The sequence below is a fragment of the Tachysurus vachellii genome, chromosome 2 (genome assembly GCF_030014155.1).
Source record: "Tachysurus vachellii isolate PV-2020 chromosome 2, HZAU_Pvac_v1, whole genome shotgun sequence".
NCBI lineage: Eukaryota > Metazoa > Chordata > Actinopteri > Siluriformes > Bagridae > Tachysurus > Tachysurus vachellii.
In genome coordinates, this window is record NC_083461.1 from 2887003 (window position 1) to 2900570 (window position 13568).

At 41.0% G+C, this 13568-nt stretch overlaps 2 protein-coding genes across 2 annotated transcripts in view; one reads left to right on the forward strand and one right to left on the reverse strand.

The window, feature by feature from the left end:
* Positions 1-8125: 8125 nt before the first annotated feature.
* On the reverse strand, positions 8126-11458 carry hpdl (4-hydroxyphenylpyruvate dioxygenase-like). Its single transcript, XM_060893685.1, has 5 exons — positions 10861-11458; positions 10037-10203; positions 9770-9921; positions 9559-9680; positions 8126-8802 (listed from the first exon to the last, which is right to left on the reverse strand). The coding sequence occupies exons 1-5, from the start codon at positions 11451-11453 to the stop codon at positions 8607-8609; spliced, it is 1230 nt and encodes a 409-aa protein (XP_060749668.1). The 5' UTR covers positions 11454-11458; the 3' UTR covers positions 8126-8606.
* A 190-nt stretch (positions 11459-11648) lies between these two features.
* zranb1a (zinc finger, RAN-binding domain containing 1a) overlaps positions 11649-13568 on the forward strand; it is a 24670-nt gene continuing 22750 nt past the window's right edge. Inside the window, exons 1-2 of the mRNA XM_060893675.1 lie at positions 11649-11896; positions 13275-13568. The exon at positions 13275-13568 is cut by the window's right edge and continues 1078 nt beyond it. The gene's annotated coding sequence lies outside the window, so the exon portion shown is untranslated. The remainder of the gene's footprint in view (positions 11897-13274) is intronic.

Genomic DNA, 13568 nt, shown 5'->3' on the forward strand with positions numbered 1-13568 from the left:
TCTCTCTCTCTCTCTCTCTCTCTCTCTCTCTCTCTCTCTCTCTCTGTCTCTCTCTCTATCTATTCTATCTGTCTCTCTCTCTCTCTCTCTCTATCTATTCTATCTGTCTCTCTCTCTCTCTCTCTCTCTCTCTCTCTCTCTCTCTCTCTCTCTCTGTCTCTCTTTCTCTCTCTCTCTGTCTTTTTCTATCTATCTATCTATCTATCTATCTATCTATCTATCTATCTATCTATCTATCTATTCTATCTGTCTGTCTGTCTGTCTCTCTCTGTCTCTCTGTCTCTCGCTCTATCTATCTATCTATTCTCTCTCTCTCTCTCTCTCTCTCTCTCTCTCTCTCTCTCTCTCTCTCTCTCTGTCTCTCTCTCTATCTATTCTATCTGTCTCTCTCTCTCTCTCTCTCTCTATCTATTCTATCTGTCTCTCTCTCTCTCTCTCTCTCTCTCTCTCTCTCTCTCTCTCTCGCTCACTCTCTCAAGTTTTCTTTAAAGAGGAGTTCATGGAAGGAGTCTCCAGTGTCAGTGCTTTCCAACCTTCAGAGGTTTTTTTTACATTTCTCTATAACATGACAAGCTGCGTTGTTTTTTTTTTTGTCTTATTAATCTTAGAGAAAAAAGACAGGCGTATGTGTTTATAACGTTATCAGGAGAGTGTTAAGTAGTTTCTGTGACCTTCCCTGACATTAAATGTAACTATAAACAGTTGTTTAAAGTTGTTTAATAAGTAAAATATAATTGTATTTGGAATAAATACAGGAATAAAACACTTTCAGATGTGCTGTTTTCGGAAAATAATCAACAACCAGGGTAGTAATGGTAACTCCACTTCACCTAGCATTAAGCATTAAGCGTTAAGTGAGGCTCCTACTTCTCAGGTAATATAATCTAATTAAACAAGGCTTGACGATTTAAATAGAGTAATATGATTTTCATGGCTTTCTCAAGCAACATGAGAAACCAAAAAGAGGAACATAGATATATATTTATTTTAGTTATCCAATCCACATTATGTCAACCTATCCACCTGGTGTACATGTCACATATCATGTAAGCCATCGGTTTAAGGTGTTTCAGAAGGGCACGGACCTCCGTTTCACGTTCGGTGAGAACAACGACGCTTATTTGTTGGTGTTAGGGCTACGGTCGCACCTATCAGGTTTTATGTGGCACATGAAGCTTTAGATGGAGTTTAGAAGCATGAGGAAGTGTGAATTCTGGGGAAATTGTGTAATTAAAATGACATGTTTAATAGTTACAGAGTTCCTCTTTTGGTCGTAAGAGCCTTTAGCATTGCCCTACATCGTGTGTTTGTGTGGTCAAACAAAACCTGTGGTCAGTGTTGTGGATGTTGCTATGCAGCTGGTAAATATTTACACCTATTAATAATTTAGTTAGCTGTCATGTTCAGTGTAACGGTGTATTGCGAGCATAAATGACAAAATATCAACACTTACCTCAGATGTGTTGGAGAATCCGTGGGAATATACTTGAATTATAATTCCATTTAGCAACATCTGCTAGCATGGCAAAAAAAATAACTAAAGGTAGCAAAACATCCACATGATAGCATGCTAACAATTTACCATGTTATTATATGGTTGTTATGTCTTTTATATGGTGTAAAGGTGTATAACTGAGCACGAATGAGACAACATTACCTTAAACATGTTGTTAAATCGTTAGGGATAATTATGTAACTATATAATAACTATAAACACATTATAATTCCATGTAGCATCAAAGTATGGCATGGAAGTAGCAGAAGAATCCTAGGTAATGACTATGATTAATAATTTAGCATGTTATTATGTGGTTTTTATGTCTTTTATACAGTGTAAAGGTGTCTTTGGTGTTTACGGTCAGGTCTTCATCAGTGATCGTTTGGAGTTTTGTCAGGAAGGAATTAATGTTAATTCTGTGGTGAAATCAGAACTGACTATGACCTGTTAGTTCATCACGAGCTCCTGGTTGCTTAATTCCACTACACTATTATAAACTGTTGTATAAAGGACATTATTTACACTGACATTATTTTCTGTACAGTGTCACCCAAATGAGGGTGAGGTTCACTTCTGAATCTGGTTCCTCTCAAGGTTTCTTCCTCTTATCATCTCAGGGAGATTTTCCTCACCATCGTCACCTCAGATTTGTTCATTAGGGAACAACTTAGAACGTATTCTGTTCCTTTACTTCTGTAAAGCTGCTTTCAGACAATGTGCACTGTTAAAAGTGCTATACAAATAAATTGAACTCAACTGATATATGAACATTTACCTCAGATGTGTTGTTAAATCAGTGGGAAAAAACTAACTACAGTTACATTATAATTACTTAGCAGTGACAATACTGTTGCTATGTGGAAAATACAGACGGTGTACTGTTTTTATGCTAGCTAATTACTGAAGATAATATTTTAGCTCACTAGCTTACTTCATTTGATAAACCTTAGTACTCTCTAAGGAAAGAAAGACTTCAGATCATATTGTTATTGGAAAATTATCAAGAACAGGCTGCTGTGATGAAGTGAACTTACTGTAGCAACACAAAAGCTGATTATTTTCCTATAACAACACATCCTCAAGTGTTTTATTCCTCTTGTACCACCACAATTTGCCAACAATTGTAATTTTTCATTTATTAATCTTCCAAAATTACATCAGCACCGGGGCAGTGGTGGCTTAAGTGTAAGGCTCTGGGTTGTTGAGAAGAAGATCTCGGTTCAAGCCCCTGCCCTGCCAAGCTGTCACTGTTGGGCCCTTGAACAAGGCCCTTAACCGGTCCTCTGACCCCAACCTCCAAAGTTGAGCTGTAACGTATATGTGACAAAATAAAGGCTTCTTCTAAATGTTAGCTAGCAACACTAGCGACTCCTTTCCTACATGTTAAATAAACAGATTTCTTCTTCCCCAACATATCAAAAAATTTTTTGCTTACTATTAGTAGTAGATTACGCAGAACGTCCACCATACAAATCCCCATTCAAAAGCTGTTACTATAGAAACGATAGCCAATTAAAATAAACCAATTACTTACATGATTATTAACTGATATTTTCAGGTTTGAGAATCCAAAGGCATTGTGGTATAAAGTGTTTTAATCATCATGAACGTATATGTTTTATATTGTGTATGTATATGTACGTATATCATGTTGTTCTTGTCGCATGGTGTTTTGTTCCTGAACTGCGGTTACATGTGTACATGTGTAAGTTTCCATGCGCTGTGCGTTAAGTAGGACAGAATATCAGTGAAGTCACTCTTTTGCTTACTGAGCAATAATCAGGTTGTAATCAAGGTCAGTTTGAGCAGTAACTATAAACAAAAGTCTGATGACTCACCAATACACCCTCGAGAGTGTTAAGACTCCTGCTAAGTGTGTGTGTGTGTGTTTGTGTGTGTGTGTGTGGGGGGGGGATGCGGAGTGTGTGTGTGGAATGTATGTGTGTGACTCAGTGTGTTAATCTAACTGAAACATCTGCTGTGAAGCAGTAATCCATGTATAAACGCAGGAGACACGTTCTGCTAACTGCTTAGCAAACAATCAGTCTCACTCGAACCCTGATCATTTATCTGAATTAAATCTGAAATTTTTAAACTTTAGATATTAAAGACTGAATATTGTCAAATATACAGCTATTTTTTTTAAACATTAACAATTAATTACATAAAATGGTAGTATTTCCCAGCATTTTGGACATCGGCCTTAAATAAATAGTCACATTGGAAGAATTTTTATTCTAATGTTTTTCCCATTTTAAATCTTTAAAGATTTACAGCTTTTTTTTTTTACTACTAATATAAGTAATATTAAAACAAAATCACAAAATTTAAATTACACATATTATTTAATATGCTTTTGAAAGAATCTGTAATGATTTTAAATAATTTAGTTAAGAATGTTACCCAGAATTCTTCCTCTCAGTTGTTGTTCACAAATCTTAAATGAAAGGTTCGTGTTTAGTGAAAAAATAAACAATATCTACTATTGTTTCACTGTGGGTTCAATTTGTCAAAAGAAAAAAATGTAAACATTAAAATTTGTGCTTGGAATTACTTTATATTTTACTGCTCTTAAATCGGTTAATGCTAATATCCTGAGCTAGTCTGATAGCAATCTTTGACAGTTGGTATTAATTTACACACCAAACTGGCTCACTAAAGTTAGCTATTTCTTTTATATTAGCCAGCCTTGTAGCAATCATATTAGTTAGGCTAAATTTAAAGCTAGACACTGGCTAGCTTAGCGAATGCTGCTAAACTATTAAGGCAATATTATATAAATAATCATACAACTGTTATGTCTTTTTTAGAGACTTTTTTAGGCAAAATGTCAATAAACATGACCCAGAATCATCAGGAATATCAACGTTTATCTCTGATCTGAAAACTTAAATCTAAAAATTAAAATAACGGGGGGCACGGTGGCTTAGTGGTTAGCACGTTCGCCTCACACCTCCAGGGTCGGGGTTCGATTCCCGCCTCCACCTTGTGTGTGTGGAGTTTGCATGTTCTCCCCGTGCCTCGGGGGTTTCCTCCGGGTACTCCGGTTTCCTCCCCCGGTCCAAAGACATGCATGGTAGGTTGATTGGCATCTCTGGAAAATTGTCCGTAGTGTGTGATAGCGTGAGTGAATGAGAGTGTGTGTGTGTGCCCTGTGATGGGTTGGCACTCCGTCCAGGGTGTATCCTGCCTTGATGCCCGATGACGCCTGAGATAGGCACAGGCTCCTCGTGACCCGAGGTAGTTCGGATAAGCGGTAGAAGATGAATGAATGAATTAATTAAAATAACATTATGGCTACAATTAGCATTGGCCATTAGTGAACAAATTGCTCAAACGTTGCTGTTCTAGTTCTAGTCAGGAGAAGACTGATGCTAAGTAAATGAAAATAAAATTACAAAAGAAAAAAGCACTACATAATGTATAAATAAACTATTAAACCTATACAGTATTAAGGCTAAGCTACCTATAGACACCACTGCACTCAATTTAACCAGCTTACTAGTTAGCTTAGCTAACATGACCTCATGAGATGTCTGCACCTGGCTAGTTTAGCTTTAGCTAATAATAGCTGAATTATTAAACTCAAGTCAAATATCTATCTATCTATCTATCTATCTATCTATCTATCTATCTATCTATAGATAGATAGATAGATATTTGACTTGAGTTTAATAATAATAATATATATGAGCACTTTTTAAATAACTTGATCAATGTGCCGTAAAGAGATACGTTGATGTTACAAGTTAATTATTATATTTAATCAATTATATATTATAAATTAATAATAAAAAAATAATAATTAATTATATTTTTATTTTACTTATTTAAATATTAAACTAAAATCCAAATGTAAAAATATAAATAAGTAAGAATACACATAAAGACAAAAAGAAAAGGTCAAGCTTCTGATTGTTTAATTTAACTTTAAGTTTTGTGTTTTTGTCATATTTTTTTACTCAAACCACAGCAGGCTCCAATGCAGGTTCTCTACTTTTTTCCTGCCACAAATAATTTAGGAAGTGATGTGAAACCTCTGGCCTTGGTCTTGGATAGCGTGCTGTTGGCTCGTTCAGCACACTGAGACTATCACAGGATCTGTCTCACCCAGTAATGAGGTCTAATGGACTCATGGGCCAGCCTCGTTAGCCAGACGTGCATCATAGCTGTATCAGTATACAGATGGTGTAAACACAGCTGTTAGCTTGGGCAAACTCCACCTCAAAAACCCCAAACACGCTCCTCTGTGGATGCTAAAAGAACACAAATCGGAAAGAAAACCTGATCATCCGATCCAAACAACTCCTTGGTGGCCTGTTAGCATGTTATATATCATATGATCAGTCTCATGTTGTCTTGTTTATCCTTCCAGTAGTAGATAATGTTGTCTTGACAAGAAAATGTACAGGAATACGAGGGCTTGTGCTTTTGGGACAGATTTATGGATGTAGGGTTTTCTGTGTAACGACAACAGCAACAACAACAACAACAACCACAACCATGAAAAAATAAATTGGGAAGGTTTCCTTTTCATGATGTATTATTTAACAAATACAGAAAGGCAAGTAACTATCATCCTAGCAACCACTTAACCCACTAGCAACCACCAGGCATAGCATTGAAACCACCTATGCCACTTGAGACACCTCAAGGGTTCAAGGGTTGTTGATCAGAGGATCAGGGTTTGAGCCCCAGCACCGCCAAGCTGACACCATTGGGCCCTTGAGCAAGGCCCTTAACAATCTCTGCTCCAGTGGTGCTGTATCATGTCTGACTTTGTGCTCTGACCCCAACCTCCAAAGCTGGGATATGTTTACATTTCTATCAAATAATATTCTGTTATAACAATACAATAACCTATTTTAACCCAAAGTGTCTTATTCCAGAGTTTTGCTAGCTATTATGATTTTTTTTCCTTCATAAAAAATGTTATTATGAAGAGTTTCATGAAGAGGTAAATCAATTTCTACTAAAAAATAAATATTTGTATTTGTACTGGAAAACACTTTGGCGCTAATGCCCTATTTTCCTTACCATCAGCTAGCATGCTAGCAAACTTTGGCAGCTGGTATTAATGACCAAAGTGGCTCATGTAAGGTTCCCTTGCCTATTGTAAAACCACACAATCAATAGTTAGCTAGCTTTGTAGCAATCACATTAGCTAGGTTAACGTCTAAGCTAGCTAACGTTAATTCAGTGCCACGCTCAGATGCTAATGCTGTTAAACTATCAGTGATATATTTTGTAAATACTCATGTAGCTTTAATGTCATTTTAGAGACAGTGTAAAGGTGAACTGTCTGTAAAAATGATACAGAATCATCAGGATTATCGATGTTTAGATTGACGTCCGCAGAGTTCTTATTTATTTATATTTACATTTAATCGTGTGTAAAAGAGTTAGTTCCTTTGCTCCTTTACATTATAGCAGCTATAAACGTTCGTTCTCTAACCAGCTTCCCTTTATTCTTTCTCTTCAAAAAAAACAAACAAAAAAAAACTCATATTACTGAGAAAACCCAAAGAAACCTAAATTCCTCCATGATGATGTTAGAAGACACATTTTTGTACTTTCTCCTAACTGAACGATATGTATGTATGTAATGTAGCACTTAGTACCCGTATTCATTCATTCATTCATTTTCTACCGCTTATCCGAACTACCTCGGGTCACGGGGAGCCTGTGCCTATCTCAGGCGTCATCGGGCATCAAGGCAGGATACACCCTGGACGGAGTGCCAACCCATCACAGGGCACACACACACACACACACACACACTCTCATTCACTCACACAATCACACACTACGGACAATTTTCCAGAGATTTAGCGCCCGCAATGTTGTTTTATTTATCTACAGTCTGAACACAGTGTTCTTCTGAAGGGTTTAACTTTTTATTTAAGTTAAATTTCCATGCAATCAGTATCATGTAGCTGTTGTGTGTCTCACAGTGTGGATACAGGGTTAAGAGATTCTTTGGAAGGTTTCTTATTCTGCTCAGGAAACAAAGGCTCGAGCAGCTGTGAGGTGGGAGACGCTTGATAAAAAGGCTTAAAGAATTCTACACCTCCATCTAGTGGAAAGACAGAAGAGGTGGAGAAAGAGAAGGGAAACGATCAGGTCAGGTCAAGAAAAGAACCATCTAGCGAACGAGTTTTTAGCGACCGCCGAGAGCCGACTCACGTGTACGAGATGATTTTTGGTCCTTCAAAAGGATCCGTCTGCTCGATTTTCATTCTTAAATAAATGTAAATCAGTTGAATTATTATTGCACTGATATTTTATTCATTATATGGTACAGTAAGATTTATAGATCATAGAAGATCAGAGAAAGAACAAGAGGTCAGACTATACAGGCGCTTTGGATCGAATACGGTGAACGGATCATTAAGGAGTCAAAAGGATTGATGAACTGGGTCAAATAGAATTGACTCGTTGATTCAGAAACTCAATAAGAACCTGCTGGAAAATTTATTTTGTCTGACTATCTATATTATATAATTATGTACAAAGGTTTTCATGCCCTAAAGAATTAATTCATTCTTTTATGTGGCACGATGAGCTGCTACTATAAAAGCAATAATGTAGAGCTGATGTTATAGAATAGAATAGAATAGAACAGAATAGGGCATAGAATCCTTTATTATCGCCACATATACATTACAGCACAGTGGAATTCTTTTCTTCACATACCCCAACTGAGGAGGTTGGGGTTAGAGTGCAGAGTTATAGAAAACTAATCAATACCTTCTGCATCACAATTCAGAATTCAGTGAAACTTACATCCATTAATTACATCCACTACATTAGATTGTAATACAGCGATAGACCTCCTGTTTTTTTACCTGATAGGTGGCATTTTTCCACCATTGACTAAGCGCACACACACACACACACACACACACACACAAACACAAACACTAATCAGTGTTGAAGCACCTTTTCATGTAATTAAATACATTTCAGTCTGAGAAGTGTTTAAACTGAGCTTAACATCACAGATGTTAAAAGATATTTTTACAGGAGTGTGAAGTGGCAGCGTTGTAAAGAGCATAAATAAATAGATTTCATTAATCTGACATCATTTTCACACTGTGGTCAGACATCAGTGCTGTCCGGTTTGCTTGCTTTTCGTAGTCTGTACTATTGAGTCCTCCTTCTTCTCCATGTAAGACTGAACGGATTTCCATAAAGCTCGGATGTTCCCCTCTCCGAACCCAGTGGCTCCACGCCGCTCGATCAGCTCCAGGAAGAGCGTGTCCTCGGAGAAGATGGGCTTGGTGAACACCTGCAGCAGGTACCTGGTGGAGAAGTCGTTCTGAATACAAAGTTCTGTCCATGTTCTCACATTTATATGCACACGACCGATCACGGAGCTCCAAATGCACTTCATTCATGATTAGACTTTTGCATTAAAATTGCACAGTGAGCGCACACACAGTGCCCAGTGAGCGCACACACAGTGCCCAGTGAGCGCACACACAGTGCCCAGTGAGCGCACACACAGTGCCCAGTGAGCCCACACACAGTGCCCAGTGAGCCCACACACAGTGCCCAGTGAGCCCACACACAGTGCCCAGTGAGCCCACACACAGTGCCCAGTGAGCCCACACACAGTGCCCAGTGAGCCCACACACAGTGCCCAGTGAGCCCACACACAGTGCCCAGTGAGCCCACACACAGTGCCCAGTGAGCGCACACACAGTGCCCAGTGAGCGCACACACAGTGCCCAGTGAGCGCACACACAGTGCCCAGTGAGCGCACACACAGTGCCCAGTGAGCGCACACACAGTGCCCAGTGAGCGCACACACAGTGCCCAGTGAGCGCACACACAGTGCCCAGTGAGCGCACACACAGTGCCCAGTGAGCGCACACACAGTGCCCAGTGAGCGCACACACAGTGCCCAGTGAGCGCACACACAGTGCCCAGTGAGCACACACACAGTGCCCAGTGAGCACACACACAGTGCCCAGTGAGCACACACAGTGCATAGTGAGCATACATAGTGCATATAGAGTGTTGTATGCTTGTGTGAGACGCGCTGTTGTCCGTACCGTTTACTGCATGCGCTCGGATCCTCGTCGTTCCCCTGCAGGTCTGTATCCAACAGGATGCCGTGCTGCATCAGAGCTTTTGGATCATGACCTGCCTCCTCGATCTCCTGCTGCTTCCCCACCTGATGGAGACAAAACAGAACCATGGTGTATCAGATACAGCGGTGTGGTCAGTAATACCGCTTTATCTGAAGTGGACCGCCTGGAGAACCTCGCTGTAGTAGGCTGCAGGAGGAGAGAAGAACTGAACAGAGGCGTTGGCCATGGTGTGTGCCGTGGACACGATGTCCTGCGTGAACAGGCCGATGTGCTGGATACCTGGACCTCTGTGATGCTCCAGAAACGTGTCCACCTGATTCCGACCTGAGTCACACACACACACAAGATAAATGAAATAAATACACAAATATGTTATTGCATGCGGATGTGCAGAAATGTCTGAAACCCCACCCCAGATAAACCAGAACAGAAACAGTACTCTGCTCAGGCAGAGATTCGGCGATGACGAACTTGCAGTCCGGCTCTTTCCGGTCTTTAAAAGGGAACTTGATTTCCGCCTCGCTGCACTTCCAGTACTCCATAGCGGTCAAGCGCAGACCGATTCCGTCCTGATCCAACACGTAGCCTTCCTCTGCGTTCTCGTCGCTGCACGGGGGAAACGAAAACAGGACGTGCATCTTATCAGTGATGTTCACGAGTGAGGAAACACTGAAAACTAATTCTCTTATACGAGACTATATTCCTTTTGGTGTGTGAAGGCCATTTTTTCAGACCTAACGTTGTGAAAACATCTGATCAGCATCTGCACTGTACACATTTACTATGTGAGGAATAAAACCCTGCGTGTGCTACAGCTGATCATCACAAACGCTTCATCATCTGAATAGAGAATAAAAAGCTCCTGTTGGACGACGACAGTGTAACAATTGTAGTTCGGGTTCCTCTGTGTGTGAACGTTCACGTGTTCTTCACGTGTCTGTGTGGGTTTCCTCTGGGTTCTCTGGTTTCCTTCCGCACTCACGGAAACCAAACAGGGTTCTTTGATAGTTGTGTTCGAACCCTCTCTAGTGGGACAACAGTGTTTTAGTTCATGTCTATGTAAGAACCGGATTTAGGTCACTAGGACCATTATGTGGGAGCCCTAGTTAGGGGCCTTAGTTAGGAGCCCCAGTTAGTAGCCCCGGTTAGGGGCCCTAGTTAGGAGCCCCAGTTAAGGGCCCTAGTTAGGAGCCCTAGTTAGGAGCCCCAGTTAGGATGTATGTAGGGAATGGCAGGGAGCCATGTGTGCCCACAGAATCTCACCTGGAGATGAAGAACCTCTGGAACCCGAAGTTCTTCTCGTACCAGCGCATCACCTCAGTCGTGCTGCGTCTCGTGCACGCGTAGGTCACGTGATCAAAATGCGTCACGTGACACCGCGTGTCCTCCTCGTCCTCCCCGGTGCCGACCTGACAGAATCCGGGCAGAAAGGGCCCTCGGTAGCGACTCGTGTCCACGAGCGTGTGACACACGTTACCCACGATGGACTTGACGACCGAGTAGGTCACGTGACCACCGTCGTCCCCGACGCACGTCGGCGGCACGAGCAGGTCGCAGCCTCGTGACCGCAGCGACTCCGACGTCCTCTCCACGTCCTCGACCTCGAAACACACATTGCACGCGGTGTCCACTGAGTAGTGCGGGTGCACGTCGTACAGCACGTCAGTGACACGTGCCGCTCTCTCATTCACCACAAACACCGCGCCGCCTTTACGGAAAGCGAGCTGCCGAGCTCCGGCCGCCAGTCTGGCAGCAAACACCCTGAACTGGAACTTAGACACGAGGTCCTGAGCCAGTTTGTCCACGTTAGAGACGTGCAATGAAATATGGTGCAGCCGACTCAAGTAGGCAGCCATGTTTGGTGACGTCACGCAGAGTGGGCGTGTCTTCATCTGACGTAAACAACATGTGAACGAACAAACAAATAAATATACGACTTTATTTATTTATTTTCACCGAATGTGTCGATTCGCACTCCTCCTGTTTTCAGTGTATAAACAGATTAATATTTATTTATAGCTGTTGATATCCGGTGTGTTTGGTCACGTGACTGCCTAAGCCCCGCCCCCTCCTGCTGCTGCTGCTGTTTATTTAGCTTCCTCTATTCTGTCGCCGCCATTAAAACATATTTACACCGAATATCTCGGGTTTAGACGCGACAGGCGGCCGTTTGGAGCGGGTTTAGTCCTGACACAGGACGTGTGTGTGTGAGAGAGTTTCTGAGAGAACAGATGAAGATGTAAAGCGCTTTGTTTTGGTTCTCAGTGTCCCAGAGAGAGAGAAGAGGAAGAGGAGGAAGGTGAGGAAGACCTGTGTGTGTTTGTGTGTTAACGTTCACCTTCGTGTTAACACTGTAAACAACGTCAGGTGTGATATTAGTGTAGTAACGTCTCATTAACACCTTATTAACGACTCAGGACACATTCAGACTCTGTGTGATTAGACCTTCAGACTAAACTCTGTGTGATTAGACCTTCAGACTAAACTGTGTGTGATTAGACCTTCAGACTAAACTCTGTGTGATTAGACCTTCAGACTAAACTCTGTGTGATTAGACCTTCAGACTAAACTGTGTGTGATTAGACCTTCAGACTAAACTCTGTGTGATTAGACCTTCAGACTAAACTCTGTGTGATTAGACCTTCAGACTAAACTCTGTGTGATTAGACCTTCAGACTAAACTCTGTGTGATTAGACCTTCAGACTAAACTCTGTGTGATTAGACCTTCAGACTAAACTCTGTGTGATTAGACCTTCAGACTAAACTCTGTGTGATTAGACCTTCAGACTAAACTCTGTGTGATTAGACCTTCAGACTAAACTCTATGTGATTAGACATTCAGACTAAACTCTGTATGATTAGACCTTCAGACTAAACTCTGTGTGATTAGACATTCAGACTAAACTCTGTGTGATTAGACCTTCAGACTAAACTCTGTGTGATTAGACCTTCAGACTAAACTCTGTGTGATTAGACCTTCAGACTAAACTCTGTGTGATTAAGGAGACATTCAGACTAAACTCTGTGTGATTAGACATTCAGACTAAACTCTGTGTGATTAGACATTCAGACTAAACTCTGTGTGATTAGACATTCAGACTAAACTCTGTGTGGTGATTAGTTTTAGTTGTAATGTTTACTGTTCTTGCTTTAGCCTTCATTTTTATGAAGGGTGCCAATAATTCTGCACAGCTCTGTATCTGTGTCTATATGTAATCTCTTTCTTTTTAACCTAAGCCTATATTCTAGTCTATGGGTTTTACTTTCTGTGATTAAATATCAGAGCACAACGTGTTTCCTCTGCTGACGTCACACGTGCTGTGTTGTGACGTCACCTTCCTTCGTTATGCTAATTATTGAGTGTTTATTAAGGTCACGTGACCTACTACATGTTTGTACACTGTACCTTTTCCCCACAGAAATACCTGGAGCTATTTGTGCTGCTCACTGTATAGACATGAAACTAGAGAAATCTGTCCACACACATTCTGTACAGAACTTACTCACATGAACCATTCAGACTCCCAGAGATAATAATCACATGTCCACAAGGAAAACTACTCCATATGAATAGGGCTGGAAAAGAGACTGAGACACGTGCTAGAAACCTTTGAAGTGGTAAGATAGTGTGTGTGTGAAAAGCTCACTAATGTGTGTGTGTTTTTTTCTTTTCCAGCTTGTTGCTTGCTGGAATTGACACCAGCAGTTGTGTCGGCAAGTAAGTGTGTGTGTGTGAGAGAGTAAGTGTGTGTGAGTGTGAGAGTAAGTGTGTGTGAGTGTGAGAGTAAGTGTGTGTGAGTGTGAGAGTAAGTGTGTGTGAGAGTAAGTGTGTGTGAGTGTGAGAGTAAGTGTGTGTGAGTGTGAGAGTAAGTGTGTGTGAGTGTGAGAGTAAGTGTGTGTGAGTGTGAGAGTAAGTGTGTGTGAGTGTGTGTGAGTGTGAGAGTAAGTGGGTGTGAGTGTGAGAGTAAGT

Excerpts from the sequence above, each read along its gene's own strand:
- hpdl (XM_060893685.1), bottom strand. The coding sequence starts at position 11,453 with ATGGCTGCCTACTTGAGTCGGCTGCACCATATTTCATTGCACGTCTCT. Across the intron at positions 9,922-10,036 it reads CGAATCTCTGCCTGAGCAGA|GTCGGAATCAGGTGGACACG; the intron begins GTACTGTTTCTG and ends TGTGTGACTCAG. Across the intron at positions 9,681-9,769 it reads CTGCAGCCTACTACAGCGAG|GTGGGGAAGCAGCAGGAGAT; the intron begins GTTCTCCAGGCG and ends TGTCTCCATCAG.